Genomic DNA, 24,726 nt, shown 5'->3' with positions numbered 1-24,726 from the left:
CAGGGAAAAGCAAGAAGTAACATAAGCAAATTATTAAGAAATATGAAAACTAGCACTAAAGACTCAAAGCAGTTTAAAGTACTTGTTCTCAAGAGCAGAAAATAATGGGGAAAGGTGTAGTCAGGGTTCACTTTTTCACAATAAGCTAACGAGGTATTTGGTGCTTCAAACTCTGCATTATGTATGCACATAAAGTTACAAGGACTGGCAAACTATTGGCAACCAAAGGTACATAAGACTTTAATATTCTTAATATAATATAAAGACTGGACAGAACTGTGAAAAACTCTTCATTACGGTTTGCCTCTGAGTGGTGGCACTATGGGTGATTATTTTCCTGCTACTCTATAACTTTCTGTACTTCCCAAATCACAACACAATAGGAGCACGTATAATTTTTAAAACAACAACAACAAAAAACTGATCAGATGGTCAAGGAGGAAATAAAACAAACAAGCAGAAAGAATTAGGTAACTATATTGGGAACTGTTAAGATGATTAAGTTACTATAACTTTGAAAACCCCGAGGCCAGTTGTTAACCCTGCCAAAGAATGGTGGCATGGGTTTTCCTAATTTACTAAAGCAATTTCTAGATTAAATATGCTTTCCAACAACAATGTAGTTTTAAAATTTCATGCTTCATGTAAAGCCCTTCATTTTTGTTAAAGGCAGCCCAAACCCAACAGCATGTTAAGTCTATGATCATAACTGGTGCTGCTTTGGATAAAGTTTGGAGAACATCTTATCAGTGATAACTAGCCCTTAGGCCTTAGAGAGTGGGGTGGGGCAGATGCTAAAAGAACAATTACATAAATCACATATTTTTAAACCCATGGTTTTACAAAAAAAATTAACTAAAAAAAAGTGGAAGATGTATTTAATAGTGCTAAACATTTGTTGAAGAAGAAATGGATTCATTATGTTCTTCTTGGGAAAGACAGAATACACTACATGCTCATAAAACTGATAAATTTAGAAGTACTGTCTCTGAACTTGTATACAGATCTCTGTGGAAGGTTGAAATCCCAAGAGGCTAGTAGCTGTGCCAAAACTTCCACACTGATGGTTGAGAGCTGGGATGAGCCCAAAGGAAGAGCGAAGCCAGAATATAGGTGACTTCAGGATAAGATTATGTAAGGCTGATTTTTTTAACCTTCTAAGCTATTGATTACTCAACTCAAACCAAATACCAAAGCATAAAGTTCTTTATAGCACACACTGAGGTCAGACACCCAGACTTATTAAAAAATATTCAAGTCATTAATTTTCCTATCGTTTGCAGCAATCAACGAAATGAGAGGGTGGAAGGGACACCTTCAAGGTCATGCTCATCAGAGTGAAACTGATTCCTAACTCCCTGCCTCATTCTGTCCTGCTAGTTCTCTCTTTCTCTAAACCTAATATATTTATCATGAATCATTAAACACAAACCTATTACCCAGTGCAATTGGTTCTTCCATAAAATGAAAAGCAGCTTTGCTTTTGTCATTTTTTAAAAGGACATTGGATAAAGTCAGGTGTGAACACAGAAAATGATATGGGCTTTAGGACAAGTTAAATGGCCAGGGGATGGTGGAAGGCCTTGCTTGGAGTGCTGAATGAGCCCAGGGAATAAACGAAGGGATAACAACAGGACCTGAAACTTTTTCAAGTTAGGAGATGGCATCTGGTATGCCAACTGACATTTAATTAACTGCTTTCAAAAATCCAAATGAAACAGGGTTGGGGGTTGGGAGTGAGGCTTACTCTACCTTACAGCAAAGTGAGCTACTAGAATTTTGAAAGTCTGTATAAAGGAAAGACCGATAGTATGAAGGACCCAGTACTGGCAGCTTTCCTGTGTCTGGCATCATGCTGAGTGCTTTCCATTTGCCACATTTAAGCCTCACAGTTCAAAGAGGTGGTACATATACACAGCGGAGTATTACTCAGCCATTAAAAAGAATACACTTGAATCAGTTCTAATGAGGTAGATGAAACTGGAGCCGATTATACAGAGTGAGTAAGCCAGAAAGAAAAACACCAATACAGTATACTAATGCATATATATGGAATTTAGAAAGGTGGTAACGATAATCCTGTATGCGAGACAGCAAAAGAGACACAGATGTATAGAACAGTCTTTTCGACTCTGTGCGAGAGGGAGAGGGTGGGATGATTTGGGAGAATGGCATTGAAACATATATAATATCATATAAGAAACGAATCACCAGTCTAGGTTCGATGCAGGATACAGGATGCTTGGGGCTGGTGCATTGGGATGACCCAGAGGAATGGTATAGGGAGGGAGGTAGGAAGGGGGTTTAGGATTGGGAACATGTGTACACCCGTGGCGGATTCATGTTGATGTATGGCAAAACCAATACAATATTGTAAAGTTAAAAAAAATAATAATAAATAAATAAATAAAACAAAGAGGTGGATCTATTACAACTATTTTCTTTCAGAAATAGAAAATGGAAGTTTAAAGAGGTAAAGTACTTCTTGTAGGGTAACTGGTTACATAGCCAGAATTTGAACCGAGGTCCAATGGCAAAATCCATGTTCCTCCTCCTAGTCACCAAGAGTGAATATGAAAGTCAGAATGAGGACTGGTAAGTTGAAATAGTAATGTGTTTTGAACATATGAGGTGGGTACACTGGGTATATTGGGCACAGATGTATTATTTGTCTCTCTAATATTTTGTGTTTGTTTGGAATATTTCATCATATAAGAATGACTCTCTAGATACTTCATTGTTCTTCCCTTAGATAATAATAAAAAGATATAAGCTTCCAGGAGAATGCCAATTTTTTTTTCCTGACGGAAACCCAGATAATGTGGGTCTCTGATCACATCTGACACTACAGCAGGCTGAAATGGGGGCCTTCTTCTCAAGAGCCAAAGCTTCAGGAACTGTGGACGCCGAAGCAGGCATTCAAGGCATACCCAGCACACAGCCGTTTTGTGCCAGAGAGGTGTGTGCCTCTTGCAGACTTCACAGACAGAGGAAAACAAGGTGGGTGGCCATGCCTACATCCTAAAAAACCAATTTTGAGATTTTAGAGGAAAGAAACAAGAAATTGCTTTTCCTCTTGAATCTCAGCTCTACTCTTTCAAGTAAAAATTGATTGTGACCAAACGTACATGAACATCAAGGTTAGCAATCCTGCCCTCAGGGAAAAGGGGTGTTTTGGATGCAGAAACCCTCTCTAAGTTGATGGATGCTTGGCCAAGACACCTGCAAGTAACCGTATTCTCAGTATCTTTCAGAAGTCGCTCACCTACTATGATTACTAAATATGTGGGTTTTCCTTCATAGGATCCAAGCAAGGAGTGGAAAACATAATTTCTTCACTAGAGAACATTAAAACGTCTTCTTTCAGCAAATATATCTCTAATTTTAAAGGAGATATTGAAAGGGCAAAACCAAACCAAAACAAATATGCAGTTTATCTTCCTAATTGGATTGTTGCTGAAGTCCTTTTCAGAGAAAAATATAAAATGTATAAAAAGTATAAAATGATTTTTGAGTAAAAAAACACAATTTGAACAATAGATAAAAATTTCAAATGAAAGAAATTGTGAAGAATATGGGGGATAATAAAATAGCAAAAGACAGAAGAATTATAAAGAAAAAGAAATTACCAAGAAAAGTGAAGCTGGATAGTTAGGGAAAAAGTGAATGTTGAAAAAAATTGGAAAGTGCACTTAAATTATCCCAATGATAGATTTCTAAGGATAGTTTCAATGCTTATTAACTCAAACCAAATAATGCCTAACAGGGTATATAATACAATGCTATCCTGGTAATTGAAGGTATAAAACTCAGTCCATTTGAATTACTTTCTAGGACTGCCATAACAGAGTATCACAAATTGGGTAGCTTAATGCAAAAGAAGTTCATTATCTCACAGTTCAGGAGGCCAGAAGTTGGAAATCAAGGTGTCAGTAGGGCTAACTTCTTTTTGAGGGCTCAGAGGGGAGTGTGTTCCATGTCTCTCTCCTGGATTCTGGTGGCTGCTAGCAATCCTTGGTGTTACTTGACTCCAATCTTTGCCTCCATCATCACATGGCCTTCTTCCTGTTGGTCTCTGTCTCTATGTCCAAATTTCCTTCTCATAAGGACATCAGGCATATGGGACTTGTTGCTGTTCATTCACTCAGTCATGTCCAACTCTTCGCAACCCCATGGACCCCAGCCCACCAGGCTTCCTGTCCTTCACTATCTCCTGGAGTTTTCTCAAACTCATGTCCATTGAGTCAATGATGTTATCCCCAACCATCTCATCTTCTGTCGCCCCCTTCTCCTGCCCTCAATTTTTCCCAGCATCAGGGTCTTTTCCAGTGAGTCAGCTCTTCGCATCAGGTGGCCAAAGGACTGGAGTTTCAGCTTCAGCATCAGTCCCTCCAATGAATATTCAGGGTCGATTTCCTTTAGGATTGACTGGTTTGATCTTCTTGTTGTTCAAGAGTCTTCCCTAGTACCACAGTTCAAAAGTACCAGTTCTTTTGACTCTCAGCTTTCTTTATGGTCCAACTTTCATATCCATACATGACTACTGGAAAAACCATAACTTTGGCTATATGGGCCTTTGTCAGCAAAGTGATGTCTCAGCTTTTAAATACACTGTCTAGGTTTGTCATAGCTTTTAGGGCCCAGTATGACCTCATCTTAATGTTATGACATCTGCAAAGAGACTATTTCCAAAGAAGACTGAATTTCCAGATTCCTGCGGTTTGGACTACACCATGTCTTTTGAGGGACACAGGTCAATTCAGAACTGAATTTGTCACTCTTCACTCTTTTCCTCCTAGATAACTTTTTCCTACGATACAATTATGTCAATGTGGTCTCCATCTCCTTGGATGTCATTTTTTCACTCCTTCCTGTTAAAGCCAAGCTCCTCAAAGCAGTTCATAACTCAATTTTCCACACACCACTCATCAAATCCCAGTAGCGAGGCCCACTCCCCCTCACCCTGTCTGTACCAGACTCTTTGACTTGGTTTGTTCCTCCTACTCCATTTTCAGGGCTCCCACTTGGAGGGAAGGTCAGGCAGAACCTCCTGGATTCATCCTTATCATAGCACCTAGCCACCTACTTAATGTATTTGATTGGGTCTGTGCACTAGCCTGTCTTTCCGACTAGAGTCTAAACTCATTGAGGGCAGGGACCGTGCCTTCTGCAGCCTTATGGCCTCAGCACCTAGCAGAGTCCAACACAAATCTGGTGCACAGTACACGCCTGAATGAATGAATGGGTGTCTGCACAGGATCATTTAGACTAATGAATACATCCACCACAGAACCATGTGCTATCATAGTCTTCAGTTCCTTGAAATCTTAACTAGATTATATTAGTGAAGTCACTCAGTCGTGTCCGACTCTTTGTGACCCCATGGACTGTGGCCTGCCAGGCTCCTCCATCCATGGGATTTTCCAGGCAAGAATACTGGAGTGGGTTGCCATTTCCTTCTCGAGGAGATCTTCCCTACCCAGGGATTGAACCCGGGTCTCCTGCACTGTAGGCAGACACTTTACCGTCTGAGCCACCAGGGAAGTCCTTATAATATGGCAGGGGATTATCTTCAGTTTTTGTCATGTCTCCCAGATTCCCAGGACAAAGTAGTCACTCATTAATTAATTGATACTAAAGGGAAACCCTGATGCTGGGAAAGATTGAAGGCAGAAGGTGAAGGGGACGACAGAAGACGAGATGGTTGGATGGCATCACTGACTCAATGGACATGAGTTTGCACAAACTCCAGAAGATAGTGAAAGACAGGGAAGCCTGGCATGCTGCAGCCCATAAGGTCACAAAGAGTCAGACATGACTGCACAACTGAACAACAATAAAGGGGAAATTAGGGCTTCCCGGGTGGCCTTAGTGGTAAAGAATCCACTTGCCAATGCAGGAGATGCAAGAGATGTGGGTTTCATCACTGGGTGGGGAAGATCCCCCAGAGTAGGAAGTGGCAACCCACTCCAGTATTCTTGCCTGGAAGATTCTATGGACAGAGGAGCCTGGTGAGGTACAGTCCATAGGGTCACAAAGAGTTGGACATGACTGAGTGACTGAGCACACAAAGGGAAATTAATTTCTGGCGGGGGAGTGGGTAAGAAGAACTAACCTTCATTGAGCAACTGTTCATTGCCAGATATGGCACCCTACTCCAGTACTCTTGCCTGGAAAATCCCATGGACAGAGGAGCCTGGTGGGCTGCAGTCCATGGTGTCACTGAGGGTTGGACACGACTGAGAGACTTCACTTTCACTTTCATGCATTGGAGAAGGAAATGTCAACCACTCCAGTGTTCTTGCCTGGAGAATCCCAGGGACGGGGGAGCCTGGTGGGCTGCTGTCTATGGGGTCGCACAGAGTCGGACATGACTGAAGCGACTTAGTAGTAGCATTAGTAGTAGTAGATACTGCTAAGTGCAAATAAATGTCACCTCAATTAATACTACCACTTCTTATTCATTTGGAGATTTTATAGCATAACAAATTGTAAACCCTTTTCTAATGAAGCCATTTAAAAATAGACTCTCAAATACTAAATTAGGTAGCATATTACTTTACATACAAAAATAACATATGCATTATATGTCAGAATACTTTTGTATACAAATGCAGGTGTCAGTAATCTATCTTAAGTCTCAATAAACATCAGGATTCCCTGGAATCAGTTTTAGTGTTTTAGGTTTGCGGATTTTTTTTTTTTTTGAGCAGTTCTAACTTCTTGTATGGATTAATATTTCTTGATTTTAGTTCTTTCTTAGAGATGTTCCAAAGAAAATATACATTTTGTTAAAAAAATAAAGAGAATAAAACTCACCCAACCTTGCAATTATCATATAATAGGACCATATAATGTAATTATAATTAGATAATAATAATATTATATAGTATGTAATATAATGTAATTACCATATAATAGGATCTGCTAGCCTCTTTAAAAAATTTAAGACCCATTATGGAGTCTCAAATGATTTCTCTCCTTATATCTTGAAACATTTTGCTAGTTCATCATCCTAAAACAATTACCAACCAATTATGCATCAATTATTCCCAAGTATGCTTTAAAAAGACTAAAGTAATAGAAAAAAATGGAAGATGATGGAATAGCTTAGAACTACACTGCTGTTCTGGAGAAGGCAATGGCACCCCACTCCAGTACTCTTACCTGGAAAATCCCATGGACGGAGGAACCTGGTGGGCTGCAGTCCATGGGGTCACTAGGAGTCGGACACGACTGAGCGACTTCACTTTTACTTCTCACTTTCATGCACTGGAGAAGGAAATGCAACCCACTCCAGTGTTCTTGCCTGGAGAATCCCAGGGACGGGGGAGCCTGGTGGGCTACCGTCTGTGGGGTCGCACAGAGTTGGACACGACTGAAGCGACTTAGCAGCAGCAGCACACTGCTGTTCAGTGATGATTGAAATGTTTTATTCTGTGTTGTTCACTACCGTAGTACTAGCTGCACATGGCTACAAAGAATGTGATATGTGACTAAGGCAACTGAAGAAATGAATGTTTACTGTTTGAATTTTAGTTAATTTAAATGGCTATATGAACCTAAGGGCTCCTGTACTGAACACTGCAGGCTTAGAACGATTCATTAAAGAAAATAACTTGTCGCTATTGCATCACTCTTCATATTTTATTTTGCTGCCTAAAGTGTTGCATCATCTTTATGAAAGGTTTAGCAGAAGACTGGAAACACCATCTTTGTGGTTTGTTTTTAATATTCATTGAATATAGTGGAGAATTCGGAATGTTTCCTTCTCACCTCTGATGACAAAGAGAAGGAAATCGATGGTTGGAGAGGTTTCCCAGGCATTAAAAAAATCAGAAAAGAATGCTCAGAGTCAGAGCTCAGCACTCAAGACCTTGAAGATGCTGATGAAATTCAATTGATCATGAAAGTGAAACCTCAGACCATGAGTCTTCAGATGATGACATTAATTCTTTCAAGCTAAAATGTCTATGAGGGAACAACATATTTCTAAGGACAAAGAGAAACTATGGTATTCCCATGCACTTGGTCGTCAAGAGTACGGACTTCATCAAACAATACCTGGGCTTTCCTGATGGCTCGGATGGTAAAGAATCTGCCTGCAATGCAGGAGGCCCAGGTTCGACCCCTGGGTCGGGAAGATCCCCTGGAGAAAGGAATGGCAACCCACTTTACTATTCTTGCCTGGAGAATTCCATGGACAGAAGAGCCTGGTGGGCTACAGCCCATGGGGTTGCAAAGAGTCAGACATGACTGAGCAACTAACACACACAAACGATATTTTGCAATAAGAACCTGGACCATCCTGAGGGGAGTTTGAGGGAGAATGGATACAAGTATATGTATGGCTGAGTCCCTTTGCTACTCACCTGAAATTACTACAACATCGTTAATCAACTATTGCTATTGCTAAGTCACTTCAGTTGTGTCCGACTCTGTGCAACCCCATAGACGGCAGCCCACCAGGCTCCCCCATCCCTGGGATTCTCCAGGCAAGAACACTGGAGTGGGTTGCCATTTCCTTCTCCAATGCATGAAAGTGAAAGGTAAAAGTGAAGTCACTCAGTCATGTCCGACTTAGCGACCCCATGGACTGCAGCCTACCAGGCTACTCCATCCATGGGATTTTCCAGGCAAGAGTACTGGAGTGGGGGTGCCATTGTAACCCAATACAAAATAAAAGGCTTAAAAAAAACCCTAGACCATCTCATTTTGCTAAATGAACATGGGACAGTCTTTTTTCACCTTTTATAATGTCTGTATATCAACATTTACTCTATATACAGTATGTAAATGAGCAAATGCTGATGGTGGGTATGTATATAACGGTGATTGGAAGGAAAAAGAAGAAAAATACTCACTGCATTGATATTTTTAAAAGTTCCATTGGACCCAATAGTAAATGGTGATGACTATTTTTCTGGTATACTGAGAATTAAAGCTTGTTTATTGTATTAGCTAAAATGCCAGAGAACTTATATATAATAAAAGGGTAAACCTCCAGAAATAAGGTCAAAAATTACTGTCTTTATATTAAATTAGTCATCTTGGAATGGTTATAAGTGAACCCTAGAACTACAGACACAGTCCTGGGCTGGAGTCACAAGTCCAATACTTAGTGTATCCCTCTGGCAAGTTTTTCAGCCTCCCTAAGATCCAGTTCCCTCATCTACAAAATAAGGATTAAATAACTACTTCTTCAGAGCTTTTTAAAGATTTTTTTCTCTAATGTGGACTATTTAAGTCTTTTCTTGAATTGGTTACAATATTGGTTCTGTTTTATGGTTTGGTTTTGTGGCCACGAGGCACATGGAATCTTAGCTCCCAATCAGGGATCGAACCCACAACCCCTGCCTTGGAAGGTGAAGTCTTAACCACTGAACCACCAGTGAAGTCCCCTCTATAGATTTCTTTCTAATATTTTATTTATTTATTTATTCTTGGTTGTGCTGAGTCTCTTTGCTGTAAGGGTTTTTCTAGTTGGGGCAAGTGGGCGCTACTCTCTGGGTGCAGTATGAGGGCTCCTCATTGCCATGGCTTCTCCTGTTGCAGAGCATGGCTCTAGGACACACAGGCTATGGTAGCTGTGGCACGTGGGCTCAGGAGTTGTGGTTCCAGGCTCGAGAGCACAGGCCCAGTAGTTGCAGCACCCAGGCTTAGCTGCTCCGTAGCATATGGGATCTTCCCAACCCACGGATCACACCTGCATCTCCTGCATTCGGCAGGTGGATTCTTTACCATGGAGCTGCCAGGGAAGCCTGTAAGTTTTATAGAGACTAAACTTCCGTGCAAAGTGCTTAGCAGAGTGCTTGGCACATAAGAAATGATAGACATCAGTGATGGATAGAGATTTTATTTTTCTTGAGTTGCTTAGATCAGCTCTCCTTATCTATTCGATTTGGGAGCCCCATGTATGTGAAATAATATCTGTGTCCTTTTTGCTACCTCCAGAATTTATCACTGCCAATGCCAGCAGCTCACAACACCTTTGGCAGGGTTGGTGGGGTAGAGGTGGTGGCATTCCCCTAGCCTTACCCAATTTTTAGACTGAGCAAGCATCACTTCAATGAACTCAAATGTATACAAAAAATAAGGAAATGAGTTAAAAAACCTCCTAAAAATCTCACCATCCGGACTAAACATCTTTATTCTCCCAGGCTGCTCTCTGTGTACACACAGACGTGTGCATACAAGTTTTAAGACGTGGGATCACACTACACTGTTGTGTCACCCCTGTTTTTGTACTCAAAAGTATCTTTCTAGTTCATTCAGCAGAAACCTCCCTGTTCAGTCTCAGTAGGGCTCTAACCTTCAACCACTAAATTCTGCGTACACACATAGTGGTTGTAAAAAGCAGTCGACAAAAGAAAACATTAACATCTGCCTTTGAATAATGACTTAGATCAAAAACTGGGAGGTTAAAGCGGATTTGAAAAACAAGTAAAAGTCAGAGGCATTTGGTTCTTTTCTATGAAAAAAACTAGACAGAATGAAGCCCTGGGCCCTGGATGAGCCATGTGGCACACACCCCAATTCCTAAATGGTAATTACTTGTGGAATGCGAAACTTGTGGAACTAAACTTGCAATAAAATGAGAACTCGCCTGTAAACCTCAGTCCATTTTCAGGGTTTCAAAGTCCTACTTTATCTAGATCACAGCTCTTTCAGTCTTGGCATCAAAAAGTTATTTCTGAGTGCTAAACAAATATGAAAACTGTGGATCTGGACTCAGTCGTGCTTCCTACTGCCAGACTGGGGGTTCACTCTGGAGGCCACACGTGTGTGAGTCCTTATTCCCTGATACCACTGTGCCCCTGAATACACCAGTGGTCTGCAGACTTAAACTACCTAGGCCTCACCTCGGGGGACACTCAAGGGACCCTTATCTGAAACTCTGACCTCATCACTTCTGGGGTTCATTTCCACACTGCCAGAGGTAATAAGCATGGATGAAAAGATGTTAATGTACCAATATTATTTTTACTCATTTTTATTTTTTCGGCTACTGCTTAGAAAGTGAAGAGGGGTTTTGCTACTCCACTCCTAGATAATGAAAATACAGTTATAGTGAAAGAATCTGTATTATATAATCACTGCTGTATTACCTATAATCTCTGCTGGCTGAAAGAGATCATACTCACAGTTTTAAAACTTGAGTGGAGTTTGTAAGACTGGATTTATTCTGAAAATGACCTAAAATGGTCTGATATGACTTGTGCATCATGGTTAAGTCTTGGTTGGGAGTGACAGAAGAGAGAGGGGCGAAGATTAGTAGGAAGTGGAGAATGCAGAGCCAAGGAAAGCGCTATGGGATCAAGGGGCGAGAGCCCAGCAAATATAGAATCCAGGCACCACCAGACTAGCAAAGAAGTAGGCAAGATGGCCAACTTGGCAAGAGCAAGGCCCCTAGACAGGCTAAAGGAATAGTTCCAGGTGAGTCACCAAGGACTGAGCTCCAGGAGGTAAGTTTATGGGAAGTGGGCCTGGGTCTTCTGACCAAGTAAAATCCTGTTTATCAGACCCGGAACCCAAAGTAACGGCCTGACATGCCCCACATGCTGAGTCACCTAGCCCCTTTCCCTGCAGAGCAGAGGGAGTTGGGGGTGGGGAGGGCTTACTTGGCCCAACTTAGGAGAGAAACACAGTTAAGAGGTAAAGGACCATAGCAGGCTGTCCACATCATCCTTCCCCACACCCACTTATTTTCCCTCCGGGATAGGTTATTGACCAAGAAAATATGTTTTCACCACAAGAAAGGTTACAATGGTGAGTCATCATTATTAATTAATAGCTTTTATGCAAGAAGCCATGCCACTCTCTCTAGGCTATTGGCAGTAAAAACAACAAGAGCCGATTTTCTTGATATTCATGGTTTGAGAGCAGTGGATCTCAAATGTGGTCCCCAGACGTGCAGTATTCACCATCGCTCAGGAGCTGGTTAAAGATGCAAATTCTCCCATCCCACCCTGGACCTACTGCATCAGACACTTAGGGGTCTGGGCCTGGAAATCCATGTTTTAACAAGCCTCCAGGAAATCTTGATGCAAGCTAAAGTTTGAGAATACTGGCCGAGTGGAAAGAACCTGGGATGGGAGCCAGGAGACCTAATTCAGATTCCAGCTCTGGATCCCGCGGTCCAGTTTAGTGAAAATTAATGAACAGTCAGGATGTGCTTCTCCGTGTATCGAGGCTAAACCCAAGGATGTGAGGATACTGAGATGAGCTAGATGCACTCCTCATCCTCAGATGGTGTCTAATCCGCTATATTCCTTTGTTTCTACAGGGTAGGAACTGCCTTGTCATTGTTCTTGTTTTGTTTCATATCTGTATTCCTAGTGCCTGCAGCATCACAGGCATTCAGCACATATGCAGTGGACCAAGTGATACACCATTCACCACTATGATAAATATCACTGTACCATTCATCAATAATCTTAATGCTATTCCAGTCTAGTTAACACTAGCTACCGTTTATTTAACACTTATCACATGCTAGGGGCTGAGGGCTTGTCATATATCAACTCACTCAGTCCTTTTAGATGCCCTTACTGTGGGTCATATTTTTAACCCACTTTGCACATCAAAAAAATTAAAGCTTGACATATCAAGTTATCTGTTCAATGTCATATGCTCTATCTAGAGTTCTACCAACTCCAGAAATACCTTATTCCAAAGCTTGTGGTCTTAAACATGGTAGAGTTATTCTTTAGAACCCATAAATTCAAAACTAGTTTTAAGCCTCTAAGGTGAGTGCTTGATTTTCTCACTATGTACTTACAACTGCAGTTCGGTGACATCACCTTAAGTGATCAAAGAACATCTATATTTTTCTCCTTTTTCAGTAGATTAATATTTGGTTTTCACTGAGGTTAAGAAAGTAGATAGTTGTGGGGAACTACACTTCACTGGATAGTTCTGACCCTTATAAATCATGCCAATATTGCTTCTAAAAGCAGAAGTGCTTGTGCCAGCCAGGCTAGGCCAGCCTTGAAAGGACACTGGCGGAGAAGGCTGGCTCCAGGGGACTGAACCCTGAGTGGAGTAGCCCAGGTAAGCCAGGCCAAGGAGGAAGGGGCAGGCATGAGTCTGGCCCAAGGCCTGAAGGCGTGAGGGGGCTGGGTTGTGGACCCCACATCATGGGCCAGCAAGGATTCAGAGGCACAGGAGGCAGCAACCAGGAGAAACAGCCAGAAGTCCTAACTCAGCCCTGAGGCTCCCCTGCCTGGGACAGCGACAGCTACTGATGAAATAAACATTGCCTCCTGCTCCCTCGGGGGACACTCAAGGGACCTTTATCTGGAACCCTGGCCTCATCAATTCTGGGATTCATTGCCATCCTGCTAGAAGTAAGAAACATGGGTGAAAAGATGTTAACATACCAATATTATTTTTACCCATTTTTATATTCTTTGCATGCTTCCTTTTTCTACTCACTATTAATCAAAGATGAACTTGACACCCATACCTACTACCTTCTTATGAACAACTCCGGGCCAAGGGGGATGTGGCTGGGGTTGTTGGAGGCTATAGGTACTGAGAGAAGGAAAAGGGGTTTTATAGCATAAGCAAAGATCTTACCTTACTAGGAGGTGGTCCATGGTCATCCAAGTAAGTGGAATTTCCTAGAAAAAAAAAAGAAGAAAAAGTTGATGACTTAATAGTTTTCAACCCCAAATGAATTGAGTGCAAAGTCATGGAAAATAAGTCTTTTAGTTATATTCCTATTCAGACAACAGTACCAAAGGAAAATGGGTAATTAATCTCCAATTTGGTGACATTTTGCTGATACTACCAGGCTTGATTAATAGCTTCAGCAGCTACAAACGTTCTACCAACCACGGTGTGTATGCACACAGACACGGACCATTATTCCCCACCCAATATCTGCTAAGTTTACTTTAGGCCAGTGGTTCTCCAGCTTCAACACGCATCAGAACTACCTGCAGAGGCTGCTAACACTCGGACTGCCCGATCCCACTCTCAGAGTTCTGATTCAGTGCCCATGCGCATGCTAAGTCGCTTTAGTCATGTACAACTCTTTGTGACCCTATGGACTGTAGCCTGCCAGGCTCCTCTGTCCATGGGATTCTCCAGCCAAGAATACTGGAGTGGGCTGCCATGCCTTCCTCCAGGCGATCTTCCCAACTGAGGGATCAAACCCACGTCTCTTATGTCTCCTGCATTAGCAGGCAGGTTCTTTACCCCTAGCATCACAGTAGCTCTGAGAATCTGCATTGCTACCAAGCTCCCACGTGATGCTGCTGTCCGGAAACCACACTTGGAGAACCGCTGCATTGTTTCTCTACTTTGTCTTGATTATCAATTTCCCTTCATCTTCTCAGTCTAACTTGCTTCCGAAGCTTGATTTGTCTTCACTAATAGCCACTTAGTGGTATGTGTGTGTTTTCAGAGTGTGTGGTTATTGTTTCCTGAGGGATAAAGACTCAGGGGTTTTCTGATAGGAACTAAAGCTTACTGAATTCCTTCTGGGTAGCAAGTACTCTACTAAGTGTTTTAAAGGTATTCATTCACTTAATTCAAACATCAGAGGGGGTTAGAATGATCCCCAATTACTGAGAAGAGAACAGAAGCCTGGAGAAACCCAGCAACTTGCTCACAGACCCACAGCTGTTAAGCTGCAGATAGGAAGGGAGACTGGTTTTTCCAGAAGGTACTTGGCACCTGCTCTTCTGAAGAGCCCACCTGGAGTGTTGCTGTCTCCTGCTTTTGCACAGCCTGGGCACCACCAGTGCCACCAGCTGGCACCATGTTTGATCGTGTAGGGGAGCCAGTGATGTGGTGAGTTTAGCGGGAAAGTGAAGATGACCAGACTTTCTAACAGAGCAAAATGTAGGAAATATTCAAAATGCCAGGAGACTTACAGAAGACAGTAGATTAGGGAATAAGATCAATAAAAGGTGCTTTTTTCAGGAGATGGCAAAAAGAACTTAAAAAGTAAGAATAAAAAGGAGGAGCAGAGTTTAAGCTAGGGACAGTTCAAGTGGGGAAACTTATCTAAATGTAATAAATAAGTGCTGTTTGGCTTATAGATTTTTTTTCCCCTTTCTGAGGCATTATCCAACCCCTGTTTCTTCCTAGTCTTCTGATTTACTATCTACATGATGTGTACAATGACTGTAATCTAACTGGCTATTTGTATAAGAAGGACAGTGGGGTCAAATTTTCATGTATATGACACTCACACACAAACACCTGGAATGCTTGTGATTGGGTTACTTTCAGGAAACTTTGAAATGTGAACAGGATTCATAGTTTGCTAGATCTTAATTATTGTGCAGCACTCCATGGGGAACATACTTGAGCAGGAAGTTGATCTCTATATATAGATATATATAGGACTTAGGAAAGAAGATGTGCAGAAAAGAATACAGAGAAATGGTTGCCTAAGTCTAGCAACATACTCAGAGGGACTCCACCCTAAGTGGTCAGGATGGCCACAGAGGGTCCCGCCTGCTCATCATGTAAACGTGTTTTCCCCAGGAGGAATGTGAGGAATCCCAACACATTCCAGCATCTTCTCCAGGTGTTCATCCCAGGAATCAAAGGGAGCCCAACCGCTAAACGCTTCTAAAATATGGGAAGTCTCCGTAAAAACCAAAATGCCCAGGAACTCCTGAAATGAATGAGTTCAATGCCTGACTAGTACCTTGGATTCCGGACATGTGTATCCACTGATTCTTTAGCACCTCAGCCTGGATGCCTATGGGTATCTCACATCTCTCCGTCCAAACAAAACTCTTTTTATTGATTAGCTAAGTCCATTAGTCATCTGTTGACTTGGCCGGGTCAGGTCTCAGCTGTGGTTCGCAGACTCCCTTGCATCACGCGGGATCTTTGTTGCGGGCACAGGCTCCCTAGTAGTGGCGCAGGGGCTCAGTAGTTGCAGCACTTGGGCTGAGATACTCCCCTGCATGTGAGATCTTAGTTCTCTGATCAGGGTTCAAACCCAAGTCCCTGCACTGCAAGGTGGATTCTTAACCACTGAATCAGCAGGGAAGTCCCAACAGAACCCTTTATTTGCTTCTATTAGGTCCCCCAAATCGCTATTTCTCCTGTCGTCTATATCAGGCTACACAACACATTCCTTCCAAGACAGGCTTCAAAGCCTTTGTCAGCTTTGATCCATCTCTTTCCCTTCTCCCATCCATACCAACCCATTTGCAAGCCCTGTTGGCTCAGCTTTCAAAATATTACTTAAGTCAGACCACTTCTCACCAACCCCTCTGGGCCACCAGAGAGGGACGAGCCTTCTCTTCATTGATTGTCAGTTTTCTCCCTGACCACACAGCAACCAGAGGGATCTTTTAACTTTATTACTCTGGCCATGTTAGCCCTCTGCTTAAAATCTGTTTCTCTAAGAACAAAATAATCAATTCCGTACCATGGTGTCTAACCCTACATGACTCAGAACCTGTGTCCTGCCACACTTGCCACCAGGACAACAGCCTTTGCTCTGCTCCAGGATGCAGGAATCTGTTGTCAGCTAGGGACCTTTTGAACTGGCTCTTTCCTCTACCAGAAAAAGCTCTTGTCCACCCCCTTTGCTCAGGTCAAATGTCCCTGCTTTGTCAGCTCCTTCTTCTTTCCCTCCCTCCCTCCCTCATCATAAGACATCACTTCTTTCTACATAAAGAAATGACCAGGGCTGACCAGGGCTGGCACTGAACCATGGACCTCATTGTTCCCACCGCCAGCGGCCCCCCGAGCTTCCATCTACACCTACACTCTTGTGCTTTATTAGAACACAGAGGTTCCAAGGGCCGTGCATGTGTAACAGAGGTATGGAAAAGGAAATGAAAAGCTACACAAATAAAATACATCTCTTTAGCTGGAGACAGCAAGTTTTTATCCTCCTAGGGTGTAAGTGTTATTATTTTTTGGTGTTTAAGGTAGAGCTTTTCATCCTAGGATCTTACACTTTCAGAGCGCAAAATAAACGAGATTCTCAGGATTTTCAAACCTGAAGTTGGTAACTTGTGGGCTGTGGAGATCAAAGGATGAGGGCTGTAACCAAGCGCTTCCCTGAACAGGCTCCCAGGCATCAAAGAGGCTTCTTGCTGCTCTGTCTTAGAGAGGATTCTATGGAGGGTGTCAAGTGGTGAAGAAGGGAGGGCAGACCCCAGCCCTGGGGCCTCTGAGCTTAGAACTCACAATACAAATCAAAAGAAAAAGTGAGCAAGACAGACGAGAGTCTGGGATCAGGACAGAGGACAAAAGCTTACCAGTCACCCATCTCCACTGCCCTGTGAATGCCTACTGTCGATATCCCAGTCTCCAATCCATGTAATCTTTGGGGTCCTGTAGGGGTGTATCATTTCATTTCTTCCCAGAAACTAACCCACACTTTCAGAGCTCTGATTTCAGCCTCCTTTTGGGGTCTTAAGTCCTTCCTCTGGGGATCAAGGATTACAGTATGTGGTCAAGTTAGGGAAAGAAAGAAAGGTATACACCCCACATGGTTCCACTCCTATTATCAGTCAAACTTTCAGAAGGACCTATCTCCAAACTGCCAAGAAATCACATACTCAGGCTGGCATGTAGATAAATCTCTTACAGAAAGCCAAGCTTGCGGAGTCTGCTCAGGTGGGCGGAGGAAGCAAGGTGGTACTGACAGGAAGCAACACTTCAGTCCTCTGAACTCTACTTGCTGGTCTATGTCCATAAAGATGGCCCAGTGCGGAGGAACTGACACTTTTGAACTGTGGTGTTGGAGAAGACTCTTGAGAATTCCTTGGACAGTAAGGAGACCAAAGCCTAAAGGAAGTCAACCCTAAATATTCATTGGAAGGACTGATGCTGAAGCTGAACTCCAATACTCTGGGCCACTTGATGTGAAGAGTGGACTCATTGGTAAAGACCCTGATGCTGGGAAAGATTGAAGGCAAAAGGAGAAGGAGGTGGCAGATGATGAGATGGTTAGATAGCATCGCTAACTCAACGGACATGAATTTGAGCAAATCCAGGAGATAGTGAAGGACAGGGAAGCCTGGCATGCTGCAGTCCACGGGGTTGCAAAGAGCGGGGCATGACTTAGCAACTGGACAACAACAGTCCTGATGCGGGTAGTGGTTTTGTGGCTCTATATGTGGGTTGAAACTGATCTAGCTATATACCAGAACCACTGACAACAAACTATTGGTGGTTTCATGGTTTTAGAACTGCCCTCACTAGAACAAGTGATCTCAGACCTTCGGACTAGCTAAGTGAGAACACATTCTACATCTCACCCCGCTACCTGGCTTTTCCTGGTGGAGACCTCCCAGCAAGACTGTTGGTATTGTTAATATAAATGAAAGACCACGTGTATTATGTGTAAAGGTGTTAAGTCCAAATACCTGGGAGTTACTGTAGGTGCACTTACTAGAACAATGTTATGAAAAACCAGATACAGTGCACCTAGATGAGCAGGTTAAGTCTAAGAATATCTCCAAAAGGGGCATTCCACTCTGAATAAACTGCTCTACCTCCTCAAAGTTTTCCATATACACATCTCTAGAAACAAAATAAGCTTACAGTTCACTGTAAGGAGTACATGAGGGTAAGCTCGTTCTATGAAAATCCCTAGAACAAAACTTGTACATACGAAGCACCAAGTAAGCTGCAGCAGTGTAAGACCCCTCACCACCTCTCCATCCTCCCACTCAGTGGTCTTCAACCCCCAGTGCACATTCCGCTGCAATAGTGTTTAAGGAATATTGATGCCAGGCACCATCCTTAACTATTCCAACTTAATTGTTTGGGGACAAGTCATTTGGCAATTGGTATTTTCAAGTTCTTTGTATAATTCTAATATCTGGGCTAGGATTGAGAATCACTGAGCTACAAAACAGAAATTAGAGTTCTTAATTCAGGCTGAATCTCATTTTCAGAAATAAAAGATCAAAGATCTTATTCAGGGAGATCTTAATCATGGGTCCCCTCTATCATTTCTGGGGAGAGACTCTACAACATGTGCGCATGCTCAGTCGCTCATTGTGTCTGACTCTTTGCGACCCCATGGATTGTAGCCCACCAGGCTTCACTATCCATGGAATTCTCCCAGTAAGAATAGTGGAGTGGGTGGCATTTCCTTCTTCAGGGGATCTTCCTGACCCAGGGATTGAACCTGAGTGTCCTGCATTGGCAGGTGGATTCTTTACCACTGAGCCACCTGGGAAGCACCATACAATATGAATTTCACGCCAAAGGAGAACCCAGAGGGAGGGCAGATGATCACAGGAGGGCCGACCAGGCAGTTCCAGTTAGCTCCAGCTCCAGGGGGCCAGGTGGGCTCACGGGCTGCCTGTAAGTCGGCTGGCACATGGCATCTCTGGGCACAGAGATTACCCTTTAAACCACATGGGTTGCCCCCAGACCTTTCTGGGACTCCACAAATCTTCCAAAGAATAATCTTCTGAGCTTATACTTTCAGAATATATTTGTTCCTGCACAGATATGTTCCTATTCACCTGTATCGTTCTGCTGACCCTCCTGTTTCACAGTAGAAAGGGAGATAAATGCATAATCCTCTTTCTGCCTGGAGCATCCCCAGACTGCACTCGACTTAAACCAACAGGGCCGTTTCATCAGTCCTAGAGACACTAATGCTTGATCCCTACACACGCTTTAAGGGCCCACAAAGATCTGGAAGGAAAATGCCTCTGGAAAATCTGAAGGAAAGACACTGGTCCCATTGAGGCTACCTGTCTTTCCAGGCTGGGGTCCTGGAGTGGAGCAGAGTCACGTGAGGGGACCTGGCCGACACAGAGGAGCTCCCTGCCACACCCACGTGAACCCAACGGAGACCACCACAGCCAGACAGAGAAACTGCCAGAAGCACCGACATTGAAGGACTATTGAACAGAATTGTCAATGTGCCCTCTGCTTTAAATAGCAACAGTCACTCCTATGTAACAGGGAGAATGGAAAGGAGCCCCAGGAGAATTGTTTAATAGATGCAGGAAGGCGCTACTAATAGAAGCGACTATCACTGGTAACAGGAACAGAAGCCCTGGGGTGGCCAAGGAAGTTAGGAAGTCCTGCAGGCGCCAGGACACAGAGACCTGGGTTCAAATGTCAAGTCCTACTCCTTACTGACAGAAGGACCTTGGGAATAACGCTCAATTTCCCTGAGGATTAATGTCCCCATTTGCAACTGAGGACAGAATCAGTTCAGTTCAGTCGCTCAGTCGTGTCCAACTCTTTGCGACCCCATGAATCGCAGCACGCCAGGCCTCCCTGTCCATCACCAACTCCCAGAGTTCACTCAGACTCACATCCATCGAGTCCGTGGTGCCATCCAGCCATCTCATCCTCCGTCATCCCCTTCTCCTCCTGCCCGCAATCCCTCCCAGCGTCAGAGTCTTTTCCAATGAGTCAACTCTTCACATGAAGTGGCCAAAGTACTGGAGCTTCCTCTTTAGCATCATTCCTTCCAAAGAAATCCCAGGGCTGATCTCCTTCAGAATGGACTGGTTGGATCTTCTTGCAGTCCAAGGGACTCTCAAGAGTCTTCTCCAACACCACAGTTCAAAAGCATCAATTCTTCAGTGCCCAGCCTTCTTCACAGTCCAACTCTCACATCCATACATGACCACTGGAAAAACAATAGCCTTGACTAGATGGACCTAAGTCGGCAAAGTAATGTCTCTGCTTTTGAATATGCTATCTAGGTTGGTCATAACTTTTCTTCCAAGGAGTAAGCGTCTTTTAATTTTATGGCTGCAATCACCATCTGCAGTGATTTTGGAGCCCAAAAAAATAAAGTCTGACACTGTTTCCACTGTTTCCCCATCTATTTCCCATGAAGTGATGGGACCAGATGCCATGATCTTTATTTGCTGAATATTGAGCTTTAAGCCAACTTTTTCGCTCTCCTCTTTCACTTTCATCAAGAGGCTTTTTAGCTCCTCTTCACTTTCTGCCATAAGGGTGGTGTCATCTGCATATCTGAGGTGATTGATATTTCTCCTGGTGATCTTGATTCCAGCTTGTGTTTCTTCCAGTCCAGAGCCTCTCATGATGTACTCTACATATAAGTTAAATAAGCAGGGTGACAATATACAGCCTTGATGTACTCCTTCTCCTATTTGGAACCAGTCTGTTGTTCCATGTCCAGTTCGAACTGTTGCTTCCTGACCTGCATACAGATTTCTCAAGAGGCAGGTTAGGTGGTCTGGTATTCCCATCTCTTTCAGAATTTTCCACAGTTTCTTGTGATCCACATAGTCAAAGGCTTTGGCATAGTCAATAAAGCAGAAATAGATGTTTTTCTGGAACTCTCTTGCTTTTTCCATGATCCAGCAGATGTTGGCAATTTGATCTCTGGTTCCTCTGCCTTTCCTAAAACCAGCTTGAACATCAGGGAGTTCACGGTTCATGTATTGCTGAAGCCTGGCTTGGAGAATTTTGAGCATTACTTTACTAGCATGTGAGATGAGTGCAATTGTGCAGTAGTTTGAGCATTCTTTGGCATTGCCTTTCTTTGGGATTGGAATGAAAACTGACCTTTTCCACTCCTGTGGTCACTGCTGAGTTTTCCAAATTTGCTGGCATATTGAGTGCAGCACTTCCACAGCATCATCTTTCAGGATTTGAAACAGCTCAATTGGAATTCCATCACCTCCATTAGCTTTGTTCATAGTGATGCTTTCTAAGGCCCACTTGACTTCACATTCCAAGATGTCTGGCTCTAGATTAGTGATCACATCATCATGATTATCTGGGTCGTGAGGACAGAATAGCCCCTAAGTAATAGGGTTTTATGATAGAGAAACAAGATGTGTATAAAGCATTAAGCATAGTGCCTTCCTGGCACCCAGTAAGTGCTCAGCGAATGGTAGCCACTTCCTTATCTTCTATTAACCAATTGTATCATTCATATTCAAGCTTATAATATTATTTATTATTGACAAAAGCAAAGAATCCTCGGCCAAGGGAGTAGCTTATCCTATCAAGAACGAACATTATGATAAAATATGTGCCCAGTTGTGTCTGACTCTTTTGACTCCAACTATAGCCTGCCAGCCTCCTCCTGTCCATAGAATTTTTCAGGCAAGAATATTGGAGTGGGTTGCCGTTTTCCCCCTCCAGGTGATCTTCCCAACCCAGGGATCGAACCTGGTCTCTTGCATCTCCTGAATTGGCAAACAGCTTTTTTACCACTAGTTACTATTTGATATTTTCTATTACTTTTCAACACTGGCTTGATATGTTCTCTGAAATATACAAAAATTAATTCCCAACTGTTTGAAGTACCTTTAGTAATGTGCAAATGAACTTAGAGAACCTTCAGGGGACGTAATTTATTCTTGACTCTAAGTCTTGCATTAGCAGATCTATTTTTGTCTGAATTGGTCCCTGAAGAATAAAACTGTTTAAATTCTAATTCCTCTTATAGAAACCATAACATGCATTAGTGTCAATGTCAAAAAAAGCCGCCTCTACATGGTGTCAGTTTTGTTCAAACACCAGTGATTCTTTTCAGAGTCTTTCTTCCAGGGACCCTTTTAAAACCATTATCATAAGCAACTGAAATCCTTTCTTCTTTTATTTAGACATGGGCATTTCTCACAGGGTTTTGGTTACCTATAGTACAGTCACATGGCTTCATCTCCCCCCTAGGATCTGGGCCTCTGATAAGATACAGTAATGAAAGAGTCGAGGTGGAAGGCAGGGCTGCAGCCCCAGCTCAGTCCTCGCCAAAAAATTATGCTAATGCCACACTTTCCACCGTTAACCAGGGGTTACATTTCCCTAAGAGGCAGCTGTCAGCACGCACCAGCCGTGGTTAACAATGAGGAGTTTGTGTGCTCAGTAATAGTCTCCATTTCTTATAATTAACACAGTCCCAAAGACCCTGTAATGGAGGAACATTGCTTGCACAACTTTATTTAAGCTCTAATAAAATTATTTTCCACTAAATTAAAACAAATGGCTTTATTAACTAAGAATACTTCAATACATTTACAAAAATATTAAATACCTTTTAAAAAAATCCTGAGTGTTCACCCCAACCAGTTAACACAGCAAAAAAAAATCCTACAAATACCTTCTTAAGCTTAAATGATAAAAATGAGCATTCCAGGCAGACCCTGAAAAAAAATACAAATTGTTATCAGTTATGATTTAGAAAGTGGCTTTCATTTGTAATTAATTTTAAAAGCAAATGAATGCTTTCCTCTGTGTATTCCAGGCTCAAAATCACTGCCTTGTTTTTTAATACATCAAATCTACTGCCTTGTTTATCCCCCCATTCAATCTTAATATACATTATAGGATGTCAAGGGTACCTTTGTAGAAGGAAATTACTTTTGGAATCAAATGATCAGTGTAGTATTGTGATAATAACTACCTAAATATAAATAAAAATTATTGCTGAATTAGCTCAGGGATTCATCATAATTGTATTATATGATCTTATGGAGGTAGGAATAAAGTATAAAAGAGAGATGGAATCATTTAGGTTTCTGTTTCATTCCATTAGATCTTCCTCCCAAAGTAATTACTACAGTCAGCTGATTCCACCTTGGTGACTATAACACACCCAGTGGGAGAGCAGCCCAGCCCTGCATACTCCAAGGCTCTAATCAGAGTCAGATAATCTTCTTCCAGGACCTAGCCACCATGAGGATGGACACTTTCCATCATACAATTACCACATAAAGAAACCCTAAAGAATGTGGTGGAAGATGAGCAGGACAAAGACAACAAAGAAACTACTCTGGGAGACACAGAACAAGGCCAAAAAAATCTGTACCTTTCATACCATCATTGATGGTTCACATCAGTGCTGACTGGGGTCTGTGCTAAGCACTCAAAAGACTCATACCACTTTGTTCCTATGACAACCTCTGAGGCAAGAACCACTGTCAGACCCATTTTACAGCAGACAACACTGAGGTGGGGGAGGTGAAGTAGCCTGCACCACCTCCAACAGCTCATCAGCGGGTGCTCCTGGGTCTCAGTGTGGCTGCCTGATTCTGAAGCTCTTTTGCTCACCACACACTCCCTACCTGACTCAGAGATTCCAGTCTGGGAGACCCAGGTACTCTGAAATACTGGCCTGTTAGCTCTCAGGGCATCTCAGGCTGATCAGTCTTGGGCTTCTCAGGGATGGAATGGACTGAAGAGGATGGAGTTGCTCATGTTTCCAAGCAACTTGCAGGCAGGACACTCACAAATTCATCCATCAAACACTTAATCAAGTGCTTACTTTATGCCAAGCACTATGCGTAGTGATACAAGCCTGAGTAAAAAGATATGAACCCTGCCTGTCTTAGTTCAGGCCTGCTATAATAAATTACTACAGACTGGGTGGCTTAAACAACAAATATTTATCTCTGACAGTTCTGGAGGCTAGAAGTTTAAGATCAGGGTCCTCATGGTCCAGGGTTCCTCCTGACTTGCAGATGGCTGTGTTTCCTGCTGTGGCCTCAGGTGGTGGAGAGACAGGTCTCTGGTCTCTTCCTCTTCAAATTAAGGCACTACTCCCATCATGGGGGCCCCATCTTTATGACCTCATCTAAACCTGATTACCACATGAAATCCCCATCTCTGAATGAATCAAATTAGGGGCAGGGCTTCAATTTGTATATAATATGTATGAGTGAGTGAATTCGCTCAGTTGTGTCCAACTCTTTGCGACCCGATGGACTGTAGCCTATCAGGCTCCCCCATCCATGGGATTTTCCAGGCAAGAATACTGGAGTGGGTTGCCATTTC

General features: G+C 42.8%; 1 protein-coding gene and 1 non-coding gene across 3 annotated transcripts in view; both read right to left on the bottom strand.

Annotated features, from left to right (window-relative positions):
• The window catches only part of UST (uronyl 2-sulfotransferase), a 314,807-nt gene that overhangs the window by 166,964 nt on the left and 123,117 nt on the right, over positions 1 to 24,726 (bottom strand). For both annotated transcript variants that reach the window (XM_069598665.1, XM_069598666.1), the window contains exon 2: positions 13,582 to 13,625. In XM_069598665.1, the coding sequence (XP_069454766.1) occupies positions 13,582 to 13,625 (44 nt within the window). The remainder of the gene's footprint in view (positions 1 to 13,581; positions 13,626 to 24,726) is intronic.
• Positions 5,472 to 5,543, bottom strand: TRNAC-ACA (transfer RNA cysteine (anticodon ACA)). The gene has a single exon. It is a non-coding gene; the product is annotated as a tRNA-Cys (tRNA).

The sequence above is a fragment of the Ovis canadensis genome, chromosome 8 (genome assembly GCF_042477335.2).
Source record: "Ovis canadensis isolate MfBH-ARS-UI-01 breed Bighorn chromosome 8, ARS-UI_OviCan_v2, whole genome shotgun sequence".
Classification (NCBI taxonomy): Eukaryota; Metazoa; Chordata; class Mammalia; order Artiodactyla; family Bovidae; genus Ovis; species Ovis canadensis.
The sequence above is the reverse complement of the archived record's forward strand: the minus strand, read 5'-3'. Positions and strand labels throughout refer to the sequence as shown.